This window comes from Cryptomeria japonica, chromosome 11 (assembly GCF_030272615.1).
Source record: "Cryptomeria japonica chromosome 11, Sugi_1.0, whole genome shotgun sequence".
Taxonomy (NCBI): domain Eukaryota; kingdom Viridiplantae; phylum Streptophyta; class Pinopsida; order Cupressales; family Cupressaceae; genus Cryptomeria; species Cryptomeria japonica.
In genome coordinates this window covers 530,717,225-530,740,016 of record NC_081415.1, presented here as the reverse complement: position 1 = coordinate 530,740,016, position 22,792 = coordinate 530,717,225, and the positions used below count along the sequence as shown (strand labels likewise).

At 37.6% G+C, this 22,792-nt stretch overlaps 1 protein-coding gene across 4 annotated transcripts in view; it reads right to left on the bottom strand.

Annotated features, from left to right (window-relative positions):
* The window catches only part of LOC131066460 (probable plastid-lipid-associated protein 10, chloroplastic), a 97,930-nt gene that overhangs the window by 48,131 nt on the left and 27,007 nt on the right, over positions 1 to 22,792 (bottom strand). For 3 of the 4 annotated variants that reach the window (XM_058001213.2, XM_058001214.2, XM_058001215.2), the window contains 2 exons: positions 5,052 to 5,147; positions 4,790 to 4,870 (listed from right to left, as the gene is read on the bottom strand). The exons of the other annotated variant lie outside the window; for it this stretch is intronic. In XM_058001213.2, coding sequence (XP_057857196.2) covers positions 4,790 to 4,870; positions 5,052 to 5,147 — 177 coding nt within the window. The remainder of the gene's footprint in view (positions 1 to 4,789; positions 4,871 to 5,051; positions 5,148 to 22,792) is intronic. 4 annotated transcript variants of the gene reach the window in all.

Sequence of the window (22,792 nt, the reverse complement as noted above, 5' to 3'; positions counted from 1 at the left end):
GACTTCTCCTTCGCATTCCTTTGATCTCTTCACGTTTCCATGGTGCGGTGAGAGTTGAAATTCCTCTTGGGCATTCTTGTGCTTGTAAATGAAGTTTTCCCCTTTGCATGGTAATGTAGATCTTACAATCTTCCTCCTTTTGCTTTGCAATCACCATCCTTGATGGTTTTTTTTGTATTTGCTAATGAAGTTTTCCTCTTGAGGAAATCTTCTTGACCTTGACATTGAAATTTCCTCCTTACGACACTTGTTTTGACCCTCCTCCAACCTAATCCCCTTGATTACTTTCTTCATCTCCTGCAAAACAAACAGATGGGTATCAAACACACGTGACATAACCTCTATAATCTCTTAATTTGATATGATTTCTAATTTTACGTGATTTGCAGGTTTGATAAGAGGAGGTCGCTCCTAAGGGTGGGCAATGGAAGTTGGAGCAAATTCGCTCATGATGAGAAGCAAAGGAGGCTTAGCATCACTTCACGTTTGAATACGTTGTCATTCATGCAAGTGGAGGCATCAAACTAACTTGGAAGACGACTCTATAAGCAATTTCACTCCTAACCTTGGGCACATGAAGTAAATTTCACTCCAACTAGGGAGCACTTGAAGTTGAAAACGCTCCAAAGAAGGAGCACTTGAAGTTGTTTTCCAAAACGAAGTCTCGCTCACTAATGACAATTCAAATGCACTAAATCACACTCATTCAAGGCTTTAGGGGTAAATTCGCTCTGAACTCAGAGCACTTGAAGTTCGCTCCAAAAGAGATGCACTTGAAGTGAATTTCAAATTAAAGTCATGTTCACTATCTTCACTCATGACCATTCAAATGCCTTATATCGTGCTCAATCAGGACTTCAAAGGCAAATTCGCTCCAAAAGTGATGCACTTGAAGTTTGCTCCAAAAGGGATGCACTTGAAGTTGTTTTCCAAAATGAAGTCTCGCTCACTAATGACAATTCAGATGCACTAAATCACACTCATTCAAGGCTTTAGGGGTAAATTTGCTCTGAACTCAAAGCACTTGAAGTTTGCTCCAAAAGAGATGCACTTGAAGTGACTCTCAAGTAGACACTTAACTCTCCTTCGCTCACTCTCCTTCACTTTCTCAACTTAAATGCATCAAACCATGCTCGATGTGAGGTTTTAGGAGGAATTTCGCTCTGAGATTTGAGCACATGAAGTAGAATTCGCTCCTACTGGGGGGCAGTTGAAATTTTTATATACTGTAATAATTAAATGAAAATTATTGTATGGTCCTAAATTTAATAATAAAATCTTTCGGGCCCCTTTTTATTTTATTAGTTAAGTTATGTTTGTTGTGTTGGCCCGTTTGTAACCCTTCGGGAAGTTTCCTGGAGCCCCTATATATGGCCGAGTTTGGCATAGTTGTAGGGTATGATGGTGAATTTTATATTTTCTTTGTATTTGCGAATTCCAGTTGGAGTTTGGCACTATGCAGTTTCAGAGGTGCAAGATCCTCCCTATTTTGTGATCGTAGTTTCGGTGGTTCACAACCACCCTAGTTTGCCATTGGAAATATCATTTCGATATTTCATATCATGCTACAAATTTGTGAAGTCTTCATTCGAAGAAAAATCTGTATTAGACAGCGATATCTAATATTGTATTCAGAATATATTCATAATCGGAGCACCCCAATATTCCAATAATTGTTTGTAGCATCATTGCTTGTCTTTACATCTCTCACATAGTCATAGCACCAACATACTACATAACCATCTTTCCACGGTTGAGATTGTTAGTTTCGCACAAGAGAATCAACTGACTGAAGGTAGGAGCGTACAAAGTGTAGGGTCGTACGGTGAAAGTTGCAGGGTGTACGGGGTTGAGTCAGTTGTATGGTGGGCTGGCCATACGGTGGAGAATATTGACTGTACCGTGGAGGGTGTTGGTCGTACGGTGGAGGTAGCAATTGACCATACCATGGAGTGTGTCGTTCGTACGGGGTGGACCGTGTTGTGAAGTGTGTTGTCGAGGTGGAGGCTATTGACTGTACGGGGAGTTTTGTGTTGCCGTACATGTACGGTAAATTACAGTGGTATCAGAGCTGGTAATTCTGCCAACCTATTGGGAGAATCATGGCACCGAGTGATGGATTGATAGATGCGTTGAGGGAGTTAAGAAGTGGTGAGTAGAAGCTCTCCCAAACCCTCGTGAGAAGGCCTGCCATATGTTCTCTATCCTAGATTTTGGTGGATTGGAAGGAACATCTGTTGGTTGAATACTCCAAGAATACATTCGCGTGCAAGTCGATGGATGGTCAAGTGCAAGATGACAGATACAAGGTGGTTGACGACATCATTTACTACAAGGACAGAATCTATTTGGTGCCCAAGTCCAAGATGAAGAAAAGAATTCTAAAAGAAATGCACGACTCACCCTTGGCTGGCCACTTGGGATACCTGAAGATCTACAGACAAATCCGAGACAGGTTTTCTTGGAAGGGCCTTAAGAATGACATTCTACAGTACGTGTGGGAATGCTCCACCTACCTGCAGAACAAATTTGAGCACACCTTACTTGTTGGACTGCTTTAGCCATTGCCAATCTCCGACCAGAAATGGGATAGCATCTCGATGGATTTCATTACCGGGCTTCCCAAAGTGCAAAGAAAGGATTGCATCTTCGTCGTGGCAGATCGTTTGACCAAGTATGCCCATTTCTTTGCCATCTCCACCAAATACCAGGCAGCTCAAGTGGTCGAGTGGTTCTTCCGTGAGGTATTCTGCCTGCATGGTCTTTTGCAGAACATAGTGAGTGACAGGGATTCCGAAACATCATAGTGGTATGAAGAACATGCGACAGACATGAGCGTTGCTTTTCAAGAAGAGTGGCATCTACATGAGAAGAACCTGTTGCAGATGAGTTTTGAGATTCCAGAGCATCATTGGAAAATGACTGATTGGCATGATGGCATGATAGCTTGGGATCTGGGCATCGATGTGTTTGATGATTGGTTTCAATGGGATCCTGACAACTCCAGGCATGGCAACATTTATATCAGAGTGGAGCAGTGGAAGTTGGAGGGAGGTTTACTCTTCTCCCTTACTTCCATGTGTGGGCACGTGGTCATGTTGCGGCATGGAGATTTCAGATATGGCTATCGGTGTCCGCGCTTGGTTTGGAACCTTGGATCTCTGCAGTGGGCAAACCGTTTGATGATGGATTGCTTGAGGGGCAAGCAATCTTTGGGCGGCAAGGATTTGTAATGTCCCCAATATAATTAAGTAATATTAATTATTGTATGGTCCTAAATTTAATAATAAATCTTTCGGACCCCCTTTTTATTTTATTAGTTAAGTTATGTTTGCTGTGTCGACCCGTTTGCAACCCTTCGGGAAGTTTCCCAAAGCCCCTATATATCACCGAGTTTGGCATAGTTGTAGATATAATGGTGAATTTTATATTTTCTTTGTATTTGCGAATTCCAGTTGGAGTTTGGCACTGTGCAGTTTCAGAGGTGCAAGTTCCTCCCTATTCTGTGATCGCACTTTCGGTGGTTCACAGCCACCCTAGTCTACCATTGGAAATATCATTCCGATATTTCATATTATGCTACAAATTTGTGAAGTCTTCATTCGAAGACAAATTTGTATTAGACAGCGATATCTGATATTGTATTCAGAATAATATTCATAATCGGAGCACCCCAGTATTCCAGTAATTGTTCATAGCATCATTGCTTGTCTTTACATCTCTCACATAGTCATAGCACCAACATACTGCATAATCATCTTTCCAGGGTCAAGATTGTTAGTTCCACACAAGAGAATCAACTGACTGAAGGCAAGAGCGTACAGTGGAAGTTGCAAGGTGTATGGGGTTGAGTTGGTTGTATGGTGGGCTGGCCGTACGATGGAGAATATTGACCGTACCGTGGAGGGTGTTGGTTGTATGGTGGAGGTAGCAATTAATCGTACGGTGGAGTGTGTCGTCCATACGGGGTGGACCGTGCTATGAAGTGTGTTGTCGGGGTGGAGGCTATTGACCGTACGGGGAGTTTTGTGTTGTCGTACGTGTACGGTACATTACATATACTTAGTCAATTTTTTTTCTGATCCTGAAGGTCATCTCTCGCTGGGATGTATATAAGTCACTTGGATGACGAAAGAAACATTTGCATGGTTGATTAGGTTTGATCTAAAAGGGCTCCCCCATCCAACTTCCATGCTCAACTTGACCTATCTTAGTCACTCAATTCAATCATAGCCCTGCAAGCGAAAGACAAGTCATCCATTCTAAAAGCCTTGATAACTGACTATCTTCATTAAAACTTAAGGAGACAAACCTGACTTAATGAACCCTCTAGCCATTTAGGAAATTATATCCCTTCAATGCAAAGTTAATAGCAAAGACTCTAACACCATCCTAGAAAGCAGAAAAAAGTGGGGGTCCCCATTTGCAATGGGGCGATGTGTGAATACCTCACAACAAATAGCTTCTCCCAAAAGTTATAAAATGATATGACAAGAAACAACATTTAGTTAGTTGATTCAAATCATGCATGTATCACTTCAACATGAATTCAAGCTTGTGAATAGAGTATGGGAAGAAAATGATAAATCTAGATAATATAGAGTTGCAGAGCCATCAAGAATTTTACATGAAAAGAATATATATTAAGAGATTGCAGGGTACTGTAATCATGACTGAAAATCTATCAGATGATGCCGAGATAATAGTGATTTGGAGCAAAGTGAACAGGAATTCTCCAAATTCCAGCCTATTTAAAAATGGTAAATTTATAATATACTAAGTTACTAACCTCTTCAAACTCCAAAAATATGTTGCGTTGACTCAACAGTGAAAATTTTGCAGTAACTAGTAGCATTGCACCTTCATTTTCCTGAAACAAGCACAAGGCAATAAGAAATAAAAAGCACAAGCATCAAACGAGAAAATTTGCATAAATGCAACATGGACATACACTACTTGAATTCCACTGACCAACAATCCAAAATATTTTAGGGTTTTCAGTGAAGTAAAAAGCTAGTATTTCCAACAAAAACTTGAGCTTACTAGCTTACCTGCAAAATACTTGGAATACTGCAGCGCACAATGTTGCGAACCACACCTCCATCAGTGCATCCTTTGCATTCAAATTTTTGATAAATTTGTCCAACCTAGTCCAATTGTGCAGCCATTTGTTGGAAAATTTCTGACCTTCAACACTGCCAAATTTTAAAAAAATAAATTTTTTCAACCCCCTTACTCTGCATAACAGTCTTATTTTTATCTCTTCCCACATTCCCTTAACTATGTGAAACTTCAAACTTGGATCTTATTAATATGGCACAAAAAAAAGGGGGCCCCAAAGAAAGCATTTATTCAATATAATTCTTCTCAACTGTCTGAATAAAATAGAAAGAATGACAATGAACTTAAAGAAATATTACCAAACTATTTGATAAATGTCCATCTTAAATAACAAAACAAAAAATTGCAGAAAGATAGTCAAGTGTAGAGGAACCTAACCCGTACTGAATGTATTTGTGTCTGAATATTTATATAGACTGATGTTGGAAGATCCGGTGTTTATCGTTTTTCCATGCAGGAAAATATTAAGGTGAGAAACTGAAATAACAAATCAACTATCCAAAACAAATTTCTTCACCTTGCTTCCAAAGAGATACTTTAAAAACCTATACACAAAAAATGGCTAGGATACTGTTATTTAAGAGCCATAAGAGAAGAGCTCAGGAAGCTGGAGTATACTGGTCTCTTGAGGCAACTTGTTCTTGTCTGATGTTCAAAGTTCATAGCAAATTTCTCTTTAGTTTAGCTTTACTTCAACAAAATTTAGCCAGTTCCTTAAGGGATCAAGGAAAAATAGTTCAAAATTATTGTTCCACTTTCAGTGAAAAACTAATCACCCTAATTTTGTAAAACTGCTCAGAATTTTAAAAGCCATGTGAGAGGAGGACCTCATTTGCACATAATGAAAGGATCTTTGCATGCAGCAGGTTGTTCAATGCAATTTTTTGCAATTAAAAGATCAATGGAGGAACCAATCATTAATAAAACACTCAGCATAACTTTTGGCAAACATGTAAAAGCCTATCCATAAATGCTCTTGGACTTCTATGTTAGTGCCATCCTGTACATTCAACAATGAGAGTTAATAAAACCTTTGAAGCATTAGAACCATCCAAGTTTAGGACAGAAAAGAGCATTTCAGTTACAGATCTCTTAAAAAACAGATCAGTAACAAGCAACACTTCCTCAATCAAGATTCAAAACTACAAAAACTACTTCCAATAAATGGAGGGAATGTAAGGTCACCTTTTTTCAGCCTCGGTGAGTGGAAAGGAGATAATTTAATTTATTAAATAAAGTTGTCTTAAGTTGATATTTTTAGGCAAGTTGCATTTAATCAATTATTAAGATTAATATTTTATTAAAATGAATTTAGTTGGGGACCAAAAATAAAACAATATAAAGTTACTTTTGTGGAGAGAAAATAATTATGAATTATTATTTAAAAGCAACTTTTAAATATATTTTTCTAGATGACTTCATTTTAATTAATTTGAAAAGGTGACTTCTATGATTTAAAAGGATAAATAATATAAAGTCACTTTTTTAAAATGTTGTGTGTTTTATTGATTTATTTTAAGGTGAGAATTAACCTTGGGAAGGTTTTACGAGAAAATATGAAAGGTGATTTGGAAGCTCATTTGCATATGCTTGATTCTATTTTCTTTGTGCAGACTTGAAGCTTTTAGTGAGAGAAAACCCTAGAAAAAAACCCTGAGAGAATTGGTTTCGATGGTGAGCCATCTTCCCTAGCTGATTTGTAGGTGGAATCACACAAGTTTCACATAGATGCCAAACGATTGAAGATTAAATAATTTATTGGAGATTTGCAAGCAAACGATACATTATGTTGATGCAGGAAAAGTACGCGCTAATCCTTTGTCAACACAGAATAGAATGTCGAGTATCCTATCCTCTCTTGAATAAGGAAATCCCTAATGCTGTTTGGAATAATGAAAGGGGACAACCTCAAGGTCTTGACAACTAAAGGATAACTCAGCGGTTGATGTGTTCTGCTGGTAAACACAAGGGGGCTTACGAATGCAACAAGTTGGTCTGCATTTGTTGATGCTTTGATTCCAGATTGGGGAAAATAAAAGCAAAAGATATAGGGTTTAGGAATCCTAAGGACAACGGTATTAATGATTGATGCTGCGGGTAGACAAATTTCCAACAAACTAATCTCTCCAGAGATATACTCACAACTCCACAGGGATAGTGCAAGCTCCAAGGGAGAAAAGGATGTTCAAACTATGGATATCCATTCAAGCACCCAATTTTGGCACAGCCTAAGACAAACACCCACTGTTGAACTAAGCACAGTTTTGGGTTCAGACTAACCATATACAAAGACCTACAATCAGCACGCCCTCAATGGTATGAACCTGAAATCACATCAAATACCCTCACATTTCATTATTGAAATCACTAAACTCTAACTAATCAGATGAAGAGAAACCATGCAAACAAAAGCGAACAAAATGACAAACACCATGCTTCAATGTTTATTTATTTGTTTCAACTGCCATTACAACAATTTCTTTCCAGCAATCCTACTCTACTTCTACTCCTAATCTACCAACTTCTAAAAATCTAACTATCTAGCTTTCTAAAATCTAACCATCTAACATTTAACTCTTTACAAAGAGAGAGGCATCTGCCTTTTATAGATTTTCACATTTTGAATCAAAGGTCAGGATTGAAACTATCCAGTGGTTGTGATCTTCCTTCTAGAAGCCTGGCAGCTTTAACCCATGCCTAGTAACTCCCATAACTTCCCACCTGCTTTTCAACCACTTTCAACTACCTTTTCAGCTACCTAAAACTGTTCTACATCAATTTTGCAAATTAGGTAGCTGGGAAATAACTATCTTGCGTCCCCCTTGTTTTAAATTGCATTAATGGGAACCCATGGGTATTTATTTTACAATAAAGCACCTTTGTTTTTACTTTTTACAAACAAACTGATTTTTCTGGAATTTCCAGTTGTGCGTCTTTTGATTCTGCATACCCTTGGGTAGCATCACTTTGAATTTAGCTGATGCTTTCCAGAAACTCGGAGCGACATCACATTGAATTCTGTGTGTTGGGGTTGTATCTTTCATCTGGTCAAATGGCACATCCCTCATTGGCTCTGTCTTTGGTGACCTTCTGACTTTATCACAGTCCCCTCTTTAATTAGTGCACCGAACTCCCCTCTGAATCCACTGTCACGTTGTCGCCCCCTGAAGCAACCCGATCTCCACATGGTGCCCCTCATCTTGCACAAACAAGTAAATCAAGGATCGATCAACCATGCATTTAGAAACGTAAAATACTGAACTTCATCCTTTGTGCTTTTGTCATTTGAAACATCATATCCCTTTTCCGGAATTCTCATCGGTCTTGGAAGGCTTGATGGCAAAAGTTATTCATCAAAAAGGGAGCTCGAGCTTATGCTTCTTACTTTGTTTTTTGAATTTCGTCATTGAGTTGGGGATTTGCGGCATTTCATTAATCCCATTAGAAATAAGATGTCTCGATGTTTTACTCTCCTCTCACCAAACTCGAGAGTCGTGCCCTTTCATTATTGGCTCTTAGCATTTTATTCAGGGTAAATATCGGCTTCATCAAAGGTGAAAATTTCATTTTTTTACATTCCTAAATCTTGCCTTTGTTTGTGCGCTATAAGGGCCTGAACTTTCATTTTTTTGATCTTCTATTATACCATGCCTAGTGTTCTCATAGGGCCAAGAAAGGTCGCATTAATAAAATAATTCAAAAAAGCAACCCAAACTTATGTTATTTCTGCCCTCATTTTAAAAGCACTTTTTGGTGCTTTTATTGGGTTTGGGAAGGGAGCGAAAAAAACAAAAACAAAAAAAAATCGAACTTCTATTTGTTTCAATTTGCCTTGGTTGGTTGCTGGGATTATTTTCGGTGTATTGTCATCGGCTAGGACAGAGATAATTTCTCAAAAGAAAAGTTTGAACCATTTTTACCTTTGCCTCAATTCACCAATATTGCTTGGCAACTTTGGTATATTTGACGGGGTATTGTCATCACCTTTGGAAGGTGATATAGGGCTTCTCATTTTCATTTCAACGCCCAAGGCTAATTTTATTCATTTCAACCTATCTGGTCTGGCGAGTTTGGCATTTCTCTCGACGTTCGCAAGGCAAAAACATTTGGATTTTGTTTTGATCAACCCCCTCATTATTTCGCCGGTACCTTCCTTATTTCAGGGTTTGATTCGGCAGTTACAAGGCAGAAAGAAAAGACCTACGATATCATTTCGCTCTCTGCATTTTCCTTCTGTTTTGATTTTTAGCCTTCGCCTTTGGGCATTTCTTCCTTAGGTGATAACAAGGGTGAAATATAACGCTTGGGCTTTCATTAGTTTTTGACTCTTTAAGCACAGCATGGGCATCTTTGGGATTATTATCGGCCCTTTCACAGGCGTCAAGAGGACACACGGAACACGCGACCCATGAAGCATCTCCTTGGAATGAAATACGAATTTGGGGGTTACTTCGACAGTTTGAAGGAGTTTTAAAAAACGACAACCACCTAAGATTTTGCACTAAAAAGGCTGAAGCTTATTGAGGCTTTTCTCGACAATAGCAGGCCCATACTCTGGATTCTTTACGGGCCCAACAACCTAAAGGAAAGGGGGGGCGTCACAAAAGAAGGGAAGGGGTGTGCGTAGCACAACACATTATTAATTCTATCCAAATTTACATATGAAAGACAAATTCAAAGGGCTTCCTGTTACATCCCTCTTTTAAACATTGGTTTTAATTTAAATAATGCAAATGTGTGAAAGGCCGAACATTGATATTTTAATTTTATTGTTTCCTTATTTGAAGGAGTAATCTTAGGTCTAAATTTATAGATAGACATGAATGATTATGTTTGGCTATGTTCATCTTTCTTTTATGTATATATACTCATGTAATGGATGAGAACATAAGATTGGTCTAACTATTTTTCATATGACCAAGTGATTGCAAGATAAGCCACGCCTCGGGAGGGAGGGAGAGTATCATCAAGGAGAGGATTGCAGACTTCGGAAGGGACCAACTTGCCATCGAACCCTGAGCCATAAGTTAAGTTGTTTTTTAAAGTGGGTCGTCACCTTGGCCATCTAGGTGGTTGTCTCGCCTTGTCAGTCAATAGACAATCAGTCTTATCCCATTTTCTTTTGTATGAGTTGCCAAAGTATCGTGTTTCTTGTGTTTAATAATTTTAATAATCATTAACAAATTAAATGGTTAATAATCATCTTTTGGTTAGACTCATTAACTTATGATATTTATATGCATATATAAGTGTATATCCAAATATAAGAATATATAGCATACATATATATTTATACATATATGTATATGTACACTCAATCATTATTAAGTAATGTATGTATAAATACACGTATATAAATATGGATGTAGGTATGTGTATAACTTACATGTGAATATATATTTATATAAATAAATATATTTCTTTGTGATTTCTTAAGCATTTATTTGAATTTGATATGGGCTTGGTGCCAAAGTTGCTTATTGTTTGGAGATGTGGGATGGAGACGTTACACCATTCCCCCTACCACCTCTCTAGATTTCGTGGTGAATCACCATTAATCAAGATGGGGAAGGCGTTACTATTCTGCATAAGCGGACCCGAATGATCGGGTGTTCTTATTTGAAGGCTTTCTATTCGAGTCGAGATTCTTCTTGATCATCATCTCTTTTTCGTTCATGATGGCGGAGTAAATATTATGAGACTTACTCCTGCAAATATATATTTTTGTTTTCTTCTGCATTGTTATACTCTTGCATCAAATTTCTTAGGAAGTTCATCCCTTTACTTCCTCGACTCATATGGAGGAAATTTGTGGAATTTGTGGATATCTTACCAGAGAGGTGGACATTGCTTACTAGAGGAATCATTCTTGTTGTCTTGCAGAAGCTCAAGCATGTCATATTCCTTAATCTGATTTGAAATGGAAGCATCGATACAGCTGTGGATATCTAAATGATATAAAGTCTGAATGTGTATGTCGATTGGCGCATTACTACAAATTATATTTAATTGTTAAATAAGAACTTATACAGAGGGGAATGTTGTCCACTTGCTAGTTGATGGCACGACAAAAGCAGCATCCATTCTAGATAATTTCTTATTATGTTTTCTTGTTTTACCTGTGGATCATGAATGCATCTAGATCATATCCAATTGAAAGAAGAGATCAATCATGCATATCTTAGATAAGTGAAAATATTACTCATTAAAGTAAAGAAGAAGAATCAAGATTCGAAAGTATCATGCTCTGTTAGCTGTGTACAAACTATCATGCATAAATGTGGTTAAACTGTCTTGCAGAGCTGTGATAATTCTGTCTTGAGTAGTCGATGCTTAACCGATGCATAAAGCAAAAGAAAATAAGGCTACTTTCATACCTGTGCCATGGTATGTCGAGTAGCATTATGTAAATCTCATTAGTAGAATAAGTAAGTCCGTGTGATCTATTAAATATAAGAAACAAATACTCATGCTATAAGAAACCAATATTCAATTCAATAAAATCAGTTTGATCTTTAAATGCATCAAATGCAAAATAGAATCTCAATGAAACCCTGGTATGTTTTTCTGAATCTTTATGGCTGTTACATTAAGTCTTGTCTTAATTGATTAGTTGATCTTTAGGTCAATGAATAGATTATTGGGATCTACCTCAAGTAAGTTTATTTGGGATACAGTTAATGAGTGGCTAGTTAATGTCCTATTATCAAGTAGGTCGTTATGGCCATTAATGTAGTAGACATAAGACTATTGAATAAGCGTCCAATGAGATAGTTGAACCTATATAATTTGTGAGTTAGTTGTACTCTACAGTGGGCAAGTCAAGTAAGGGTGGTGAAGTCTGACAACACGTGTGCAGTTTTAATGAAACCTTGGCGAAGGTGGCACTGCATTTAGTATGCGACAATCAATTCACATGACCCAGATAAACCTCTAGTCGGATGGTCATACTAGTTAGGAGGTACCTATAGTGTGTGACCAACTAGTCACGTGTAGGTTCTAAACACCATGCTCAGATGGCAAAATGGTATTTAGGCCTAATCCTTAGTTTGCTACCCTCATGAAGGGTCGGATCACTCCAAACTGAAGAGGCACGGGAGACTATTAAGTCTAAGGTTGGGTGGAAAAACCCTTGATGATGCTCTCCCTCTCCTAGACTATGCCGAGGCTTGTACTAGTTATCAGAAGGAAGCTATATGAGTTGTACTCTCTGAACTCTTATCTATTTCTTTGATAGAGTAAATTATTTTTTTGAATCTTTTCTCGTTCAAGCATATGAAGATAATTTCTTAACTTATCTTATAGTTTAACTACTTGAGATGAATTGGTTAGTTTTCATTTTCTGATGGAAAGCTGTTAGTTATTTCATATTCAGCTGAATTTGAGATTAGTCGTTAATTCATTTATGTAATGATAAGTAGTTCTCTGTTTTTCTTTTATAAGTTTAGTGGTTGTTACACTTCCATTCTCAATGCCACAGATTTGGAAATCTCAAGCGAGTGAGTCGGGAAGCCATACTTAAAACGAGGTCGCTGATTGTGTATTGTTGGGTGTTTGAATGAAATCTCACGAAAGTCGTGGGAATGAATGCTTGCTGGTTGCGGCCCTTATATACAGCCAACTATGCGATTTGAAAAACAAAGAGTTGTGTGTGGAGTTTTATACAGATTGCACCATTCCTTGGGGGCAGCATGGGTCTTTTTGGGAGATTGGTGACTATTTTAGAGGGAACATGTGACAGTCATAAGGCAGTGATCCATATTTAGAGCATATACTAGTTGGAATTAAATGAAGAGTGTTGTTCATTCATGCACAAAAAATTACATTACAGCAGTCCAGGTTTTGATATGGGTTTGTAAGGAGATTTATTTTGGAGATTCATGGTATTTGGTGTCCCAGAGTACTTACAGCAGATCTGCTATATTACCAGCAGCAGTATTATGATGTAATATCTGAAACTTTTTGTCTCGAACATTATATGAGGAGACTCTAAGGAATGTTATTTAACAACCAGCTACTATTTGAAGTTAGTAAATTGTTCTTCCTTTTCTGTATATGCATAATAAAGTTAATAAACTCTTGTCAGCCACTAAAAGTGTGAATGCAAAGTGTTTGTCAAAATATCAAAGACTATCTACAAGTATAGCAATTTTTTGTGAAAATTCCAATGGTCGATAATGATTGTTGCAGCTATTTTAAATTTCTACAATCAGATTTATTGATTGATCTATGATTTCCAAACTGTTTGAGGAAATGTCCTTAGAAACTCAAAAAACAATGCCATGATTTTATGATGAAATTCTATATTAGACCCTACTAGCAGCAGCTCTCAGTGTTTGCACTCAAAAGTATCAGATCTAATTATATGCAAAGAGCTTGACAAAAATTCTTGGTAGGGTTACTACAGGGACACACTCCCACATTTACACTCAACATGCCACATCTGAAGTTATAAAGAAAACAGAGAACTAAATTATCATTAAATAAATGAATTAACAACTATCTTCAACTTCAGCTTGTTGTGAGGTATTCACACATCGCCCCAACGCAAATGGGGACCCCCACTTTTTCTTGCTTTCTAGGTAGTGTTTGAGTCCTTAGCTATTAGCCTTTGCATTAGAGAGGTATAGGCGCTCAAATGGCTAGGAGTCAAGTGGATAGTCTTGCATGAGTCTGAAGTAAGTAAGTTTGCAAAGTCTGGATATCATGAGTTCAACCATGAGTGAGAAAGGATTGCTAATTTGAAGGTCACTTCAAGTGCTCCTCTTAAAGGAGTGAACTTCAACTTCATGAACTGGGAATTTGGAGCGAACTTCATGAACTGGGAATTTGGAGCGAACTTCATGAATGAACACACATGAGCGAACCTCGCCTTCAAGCCTTCACGAACAAAATTGGAAGTCAAGGAGCAAAGAGTACTTAATAGCATTTAACCTTGAATGGATTCAATTTGAAATGAACTTCACGAACTCAACAACACAAGCGAACTTCATGAGTTCAAGATTTGGAGCGAACTTCATCAGTTGAGAGAGACAAGCGAACTTAATAAGCAAGGTGATTGAAACAAACTTCATGTGCACACCATTTAGAGTGATCTTCATCTTCAAACATACATGAGCGAATTTCAACTTCATGGTTAGAGGCACATGAGAGAACTTCATGAACTCAATAAGATGAGCGAACTTCAAGTAGGAAGCTTCAAGAACGAATAGCTCAAGGTATATGAGCAAGTTTTACATTTTGAGGACGAATGAACTTCACAAAATGGAGGCGATAAGTGAGCTTCAGGAAATGAGATACATCAACAAAGTTCAAGAATCCAAGGGTATAAGCGAAGTTCAAGAAAAGGGAGGAGAGCAAGTTCAAAAGACAAGGGCAACTTAATGAACATCAAGGGTGGAGTAAACTTCAAGAGCTCCTCTCCAAGAGCGAAAAAAAAAACTTCAAGTGTCCCTTCATGAGGGCGAATTCTCTTTATATGCTCTTATTAAACCTATATATCAAGTGTATTTGATACTTGCTTGTTTGTTTTGCAGGAGATGAAGAAAGAAATAAGGAGATCACACAAGAAGCATTCACTTACATAGAGACATGATCTATAACATCAACAACGAGAAGGTAATCACAAGAGAAGGAATTCCGAAGGAGAGAGACAATGGTGACATCAAAAATTCATCAATACTTCAAAACTAAGATTTATACCTTGCACTTCCATCATCAAGGCATTCGAGAAGACAGCTTCAGAAGAGTTAATCAAAGTTAGAAGATCATTATCATCACCACAAAAGCTGGATAATGTTGAGTATCAAGAAATATTCCTTCATGATGATCTATCAAGCTTACAAAGTACAAGATAAAGGTGGAATCCTAGTCATCATCCCAGTCACCACTCGCTAATCAAAGGAGTTCCACATCAGCACGTCTTGATTCAATGTACCCAACTCACCAGTGATGGCACAAACTCTGAGGCACCTACCCTTGTTATCTATTGGTCATGCCAAAGTGTTGTAATCATTTCATTGGCCTAATTGAGTTTGTTGTAAAAAAAACCCTAATTAGGGTTTTCCTTGTAAAATCTCGGCCATTGATTTCAAATGGATCTGAGCCATTGAATTGTATTGAGAGCACTATAAAAGGCTCAAGTCTCTCATTTGTAAAGGTTAATAGTGAACAAATAGTTTTAGAAGAATAACTAGATTAGAATAGAAGTTAGATTAGGAGAAGGCAAAAATTGTTGCCAAACCTTGTTGTAAAGAACAATTGATTTCATTGAGGTTATGGTGATTTTATTTGTTACTTCAACAACTCGCATGGTCTTTACTTCTCAATTTGCTTTCATGTTGATTAGATTGAGTGGAAGAATTTGTTAAATGCATTTGTGTGGAATCCATTTGTCCATACCACTAGCATCTTGTTGATTGTAAGTGTTCCTTGTGTGGTCAATTGGAGTGATATGAGCTTAAATTCAAATTGTTATGCGTCCATTGTTTATGCATTAACTTGAATGGTGAGCAATGTTTGATAATAATGATTTGAACATCTTTGAAATGTCCTTAGAAGATTGCACTGAGCTTGTGTCAAATTGTTCAGTTTGATGGTGAAACCTCGCTCGATAGGATTCCATCTAATCATTCATCCATCTTCTTACATTCTAAGCCTTAAAATAGACTTTCTCAAACCTTCACCTTTTTTCCTTTTTTTCAATTCAAGTTAGTTTAGGACAAAAAGCATCACAAGATTGAAATATCAGATGATCAAGTTCCAACGATTCAAGCATTCGACAATTCAACGTAAGTCCCCTTGTGATACCAACAATCACATCAACCAACTGTGTTTATCCACACATCATGACCCGACATACCAAAACCTTGGAGTTGTCTCAAGTGATCCTTAAGCCAATCTTCAGCATTTGAGAAACTTTGTTCAAGAGAGGATAAGATACTTTTGGGTATTTTATTTTGTGTTCGCATGTGCATAAAAAACACATCAACACAACTGAAAATGAACAATAACTAACTAATTGCGTTTCATCAGAAATGAAAACTAACTAATTCAACTGGAAGTAGTTAAAACTATAAGAGCAGTTAAAAAATAATCTTCATATGCTTGAACAAGAAAGAGATTCAATAAATAATTTTACTCTCAAAGAAATAGATAAGAGTTCAAAGAATACAACTCATAAGCTTCCTTCTGATTACTCGTACAAGCCTCAACATAGTCTAGGAGTGGGAGAGCATCATCAAGGGCTTTTCCACCCAACCATAGACCTAATAGTCTCCTGTGCCTCTTCCATCTGGAAGGGCCCAACCCTTCGTGAGGGTAGCAGACTAAGGATTATACCTAAATGCCACTTTGTCATCTGAGCCTAGTGTTTAGAACCTACACATAACGTAACTAGTCAATCACACACTATAGGTAGCTACTAACTAGTGTGACCATCTAACTAAAAGGTGTATGTGGTTCATGTGAAGTGATGGTCGCATGCTAAATGCAATGCCACCTTGGCCAAGGTTTCATTAAAAATGCACACAAGTGCTGTCAGACTTCACCACCCTTACTCGACTTGTTCATGTTAGAGTACAATTGACTCACAAATCATACAAGTTCAGCTAACCCACTAGACTCTTATCCAACACTCTTATGTCTAGTGACATTAATGGCCATAACGACCTTCTTGATGTTATGGCATTAACCAACCACATTAACTATAACCCATATAAAACTGACCCGAGGTAGATCCTAACAATTCATCATTAACATCAAGATCAACTAATCAAATTAACACATGACTTAATCATTAACATCAAGATCAACTAATCAAATTAACACATGACTTAATGTAACAGTCTTAAAAGATTCAAATAATCATACATGTGTTTCATTGAGATTCTATTTTTCATTTGCTGAATTATAAGATCAGAACTGATTCAACTGTACTGAATATTGGTTTCTTATAGCATGAGTATTTGTTTGTTATATTAAATAAATCATATGAGCTTACTTAATCTACTGATTAGATTTACTAAATGTTGCTCGACAAACCATGGCACAAGTATGTAAGCAGTGTTCCACGGAAATGCGTTTCCCCCTCCCAGGCCCAAGTCCCCCCGTCCCCGAAACCCGTCCCCGAAACTTTTTCCCTTTGTCCCCCCGTCCCCGAAGCCTGTCCCTGCGTCCCCCCGTCTCCCTGTCCCCAACATCCGTGGAACACTGTATGTAAGCAACCTTTATTCTTAGGCATTATGCATCAACTAGACATCGGCTACTCAAGACAGAATGTACACAGCTAACAAAACAAGACTCTTTTGATTCTTTTCTCTTTTCTTTTAATGAGTGATATTTCCACTATCAAATAGTGATACACGATTAATCTCTGCATTTCAATTGGATATGAACTAGATACATGCATGATCCGCAGGCTACTACAAAGAAAGCATAATAAGAAGTTTATCCTGAATAGATTCCATGAATCACTGCTCTGTCGTGCCATTAAGAGGGCAAGTAGACAACTTTTCACTCAGTAATCATTTTAATATAACATAGATATATAAATTCTCAATAATGCACCAGTCGATAAATAAACACATTCAACCTTCATATCTTTTAGCAAATCATAAGAGCAAAATGATGCTTCCTTTTCAAATCAGACAAAAGAATATGACATGCCTGAGATACGACAAGTTAACAAGAATGGATCCTCTAGTAAGCAATGTCTGCCACTCTTAGCAAGATATCCACAAGCTCCAACGAACCTCCTCTAGATGAGCCGAGGAAGTAATGGTGCGAACTTCCAAAAGAATCTAAATTGCTAGAGAATAATAATGCAGAAGAAACAAATATGTCTCTTGCAGGAGAGAGTCACAATTTCTCCCTACGCAATAATGATCGAAAAAGAGATGAAAACCAAGAAGTTCTCCCGCTCCAAAAGAAAGCCTTACAAATAAAAATGCCCAATCCACCAAGGATCACTCATACAAAATAATAACACCTCCCCATCTTGATTGATGGTGGCTTACTACGAAGTCTTGAGAAGTGGCAGGGAGAGTGGTGTAACGTCCCACCTCACATCCCCAAGCAATAAGCAAGCTTCGGTCACAAAGCCGATATCATAATTCAAATAATGCTTAAGAAATCGCAATGAAATATATATATATATATATATATATATATATATATATATATATATATATATATATATATATCCACGTGTAAGTCATATGCATACCTACATCCATATTTATATATGTGTATTTATACGTACATTACTCAATAATGATCGAATGTATGTACACATATACGCATATATGTATAAGTATGTATGTATGTTATATACTCTTATTCCGAAGTCTGCAATCCTCTCCTTGATGATACTCTCCCTCCCTCTTGAGGGCGTAGCTTATCTTGTATCCACTTGGTCATATAAAAAAAAGTTAGACCAATCTTATATTCCCATCCATTGCATGAATATATATACATAAAAGAAAAGATGGACATAGACGACATAATCATTCATGTCTATCTATAAATTTAGACTTAAGATTGCACATTCACAGAAAAAAGCAATAAAATATCAATGTTCGACCTTTCACACATTTTCATCAATTAAAATAAAACCATTGTTTGAAAGAGGGATATAACACTTGACAAAAATTCTTGGTAAGGTTACTACAGGGACACACTCCCATATTTACACTTGACATGCCACATCTGAGTTATAAAGCTGAAAACAAATTAATTTCAATTATCAACAGTGCCAACTTACAAAATTTGGACCAAGGATAGACCTTGCTGAAACGAAAGATTTCTTACAAGACTATCTTCTAGGACTCGGATAGGATAACCCAAGAAATAGGTAGTAGCTTAATCATCTTACATTGATGTGAAAGCTTTTTCTTGTGATTGATTGATAAATAGCTATGGTGTTTTGCACCACTAAACTTAAAAATGTTTATTAAAGAATTCTGTTAACAGATAGATTGTACTTAGTTTATACAAAACGATTTATGATGAATTTTTGTATTTAAATAGAGAAATAAAATGATTCCATATTACCTTGCACGATCCCAAAGTAGACTATCCCTGGTTATGAGAAATAGTCTGTCCAAGCCAGATTTGAGTGAAAGCCACATATGGTTCTTGTTGATAAGCTGAGTTATAACTCCCAAATCCCTAAGATTGGATAATCTCCTAAGTGGTGCTAGGGGTGTCAAACCTAGGAAGAAAACCACAAAACTGATATTCAAGTTGGGAAAATAAGGATCAATTACTGAGGTGGGTTGGACTTTCTTCACTTCAGGCTTTGCTGAACCAATGGGGGTTCGCTAAGGTGCTGCAACAAATAACACCACAAAAACTTAACATTAACCCTGACACAAACCATGCAAACTGCATAGTCCACCCCTATTTCGGTTGTCACTTCATACATATATGCTAGTTTGCAATACTCAAGGTCAAACACATTATTAGAGCAGATAACCTACCACATAAACATCAGTGAATGTGTTTTATATTTAATTAGAAAAAAAAAAAAAGATTCCATATTACCTTGCACGATCCCAAAGTAGACTATCCCTGGTTATGAGAAACAGTCTGTCCAAGCCAGATTTGAGTGAAAGCCACATATGGTTCTTGTTGATAAGCTGAGTTATAACTCCCAAATCCCTAAAATTGGATGATCTCCTAAGTGGTGCGAGGGGTGTCAAACCTAGGAAGAAAACCACAAAACCGATATTCAAGTTGGGAAAATAAGGATCAATTAGGTGGGTTGGACTTTCTTCACTTCAGGCTTTGCTGAACCAAGGGGGGTTCGCTAAGGTGCTGCAACAAATAACGCCACAAAAACTTAACATTAACCCTGACACAAACCATGCAAACTGCATAGTCCACCCCTATTTTGGTTGTATATATGCTAGTTTGCAATACTCAAGGTCAAACACCTTATTAGAGCAGATAACCTACCACATAAACATCAGTAAATGTGTTTTATAATATCCCCTTGATGTTGTGTATTTTTAAACATAGCAATGAGAACACACTTGAACACACTTGAATAAAGAAAACTGAAAAAATGTTTATATTAATTTGTTTTGAGTGTGTTGGGATGATGGGAAAATGGAGCCAATAGCAAACAAGAACCTTTATCCAGTTGGGCAATTGAGTCTCTGCACTCATACAAAAAGATGCAATAATCGAAACCAAGGTGATACTTTAATCAAGATACCACAAAAGACTACGCCTTTCAAAATGCACACATAAGCTAGGCTCGACACATACATTTAGAAAGACAATAGATAGTTGCAGAATATTAAATAAGCATACATAGTAATCCATGAGCATACCTATTGTTGTGACGTATTCACACATCGCCCCATTGCAAATGGGGACCCCTACTTTTTTTGCTTTCTGGGGTTCGCTTTCTGGGTGTTTAGGGTTTGTCTGTTAGCCTTTGCATTTTGAGTGTCGCCAAGGGATCAATAGGATGATAGGCTTTGCTTGAGCGAGGTGAGTCTTTGGGGCCCCAGAATTAGGGTTTCTTTGAGAGTCTTCCTTAGGGCCTGGTTTTGCTCTTGTTGCTAATTGTGTCTTGCTTGGTGAGTGAGTATCATCCTTGAGGGTCTGAGATAGGTCGAGTTGGTGAGTGATGAAGTCTGGAATGTCATCCTGATCTTCAAATGCCCTGAAATTTGGCTAAGCCTGGAATGCCCTCATCCTGAAATTTGGCTAAGTCTGGAATGTCCTAATCTTGAAATTTGACTAAGTTTGGAAAATTGAAGAATCCTCCAAAAACTAGATTTTGCAATATAACTCCTGGAGGTCCGAAACCACTCTCAAACATCCTGAAAGTATATATGGAATATAACTTAAAGTATAAGAAAGAAACTTAAATGTTATATTCCATAAAATGATCCTGACGGAGAGTTCAAAATGTCAAATTTCGCTCCTAACCCTTCCAAAGGGTCCAAAGCGAATTTCGCTCCTGACCCTTCCAAAGAGTCCAGAGCGAAATTCTCCATAAGACATTCTACTTTGACCAAAACCTAGAACTAATGCATTCCTAGGCTTGAATGAAGGCAAAAGCACTTGTTTGAATGAAGAAATGCGAAAAAATGAAGTCAAGATCATGGCCTAAGGTGAATTTCGCTCCTGAAATTCATATTTCCTCTATTTTTCTTCTTAGCTTGACCAAGTTTGTAGACTTTTGAGGCATAATTGAGAAGGTTTGATGCAACTTTGCCTTGGATAAGAGATTTTAGACCTTGGGATGATGGATTCTAGCCTAGGAGAGGAATTTCGCTCCTGACCCTTCCAAAGGGTCTAGAGCGAAAATCCTTATAACCCTCATTTTCCTTCCTTCTTTTGGATGGGCATTGGTTTATTAGGCATTGTGTGTGAGTCTTGATGTGTTCTTGCCTTGAGAAGTGTTTTGAAAAGTGAGGATCTTGTCCAAGATTAGGAATTTCGCTCCTGACCCTTCCAAAGGGTCCAGAGCGAAATTCTTCATAAGCCTCATTTGCTCCCTTGTTATGGATACCAACCTTGTTCCATGGGCGAATTTGGGAAGGAAATAACATGTCTCTACCTTTTGAGGTGATGGAACGTAGAAATGTGAAGGATTTTGGCCAAGATTAGGAATTTCGCTCCTGACCCTTCCAAAGGGTCCAAAGCGAAATTCACTATAATCCTCATTTGCTACCTTGAATAGGCTTAAAACCTGGTTTCTCAAGTGGAAAACAATCTATATTTGCCTCCAGGAGAAGATTGAAGTTTGAAAAATGAGCAATTAAAGCCTAAATCAAGATTTTCACTCCTGACCCTTCCAAAGGGTCCAGAGCGAAAATCAACCTAAGACTCATTTCTTGCCTTATTTGACCAAATTTTGATTTGCAAGGCATTTTGAAGGGAAGAGTAGACATGTTTGGACGTTGGAAATGTTTGAAAGCTTTGAAAAAATGAAGGATTCTAGCCAAGAAGGTGAATTTCGCTCCTGACCCTTCCAAAGGGTCCAGAGCGAAATTCCTTGCAAGCCTATTCTTTTGACCTTGTTTTGGCTTAAGACCTTATCCCTTGGGTGAAGGATGATGTTTAGTTACCTCTTGAGGTGATTTTGAGTTGGAAAAAGGAAGAATCAAGCCCAAATCATGATTTTCGATCCTGACCCTTCCAAAGGGTCCAGAGCGAAAATCCTCCTAGACCTCATTTCCTTCCCTATTTGACCAAATTGTGATGTCCAAAGCATGTTGAAAGGGGAAATGGACATGATCTTGCCTTTGAGAGTGTTTGGAAGTTGTGAAAATGAAGGATTTTAGCTAGGAAAGGAAATTTCGCTCCTGACCCTTCCAAAGGGTCCAAAGCAAAATTCCTTATAAGCCTACTTTTTAACCTTTCTTGGACATGAAACCTTGTTCCTAGGGCAATGAAGGATGAGATTCTACCTTGCAAAGAAGTTTCAAGTTGAAAGAATGATGATTTTGGGTCAAGAATGAGATTTTCGCTTTTTTTGCTAGATCAAGTGTGGGCTAAGGTAAATTCAAGGAGAAGTTGCCCCTGAGAGTGACTTTAAGTTGCTAGAAACCATGAAAGATGAAGGAATTGAGCCTAAAAATGATTTTTCACTCCTGACCCTTCCAAAGGGTCCAGAGCGAAAATCCTAAAAACCATCTTTTCTTCCAAA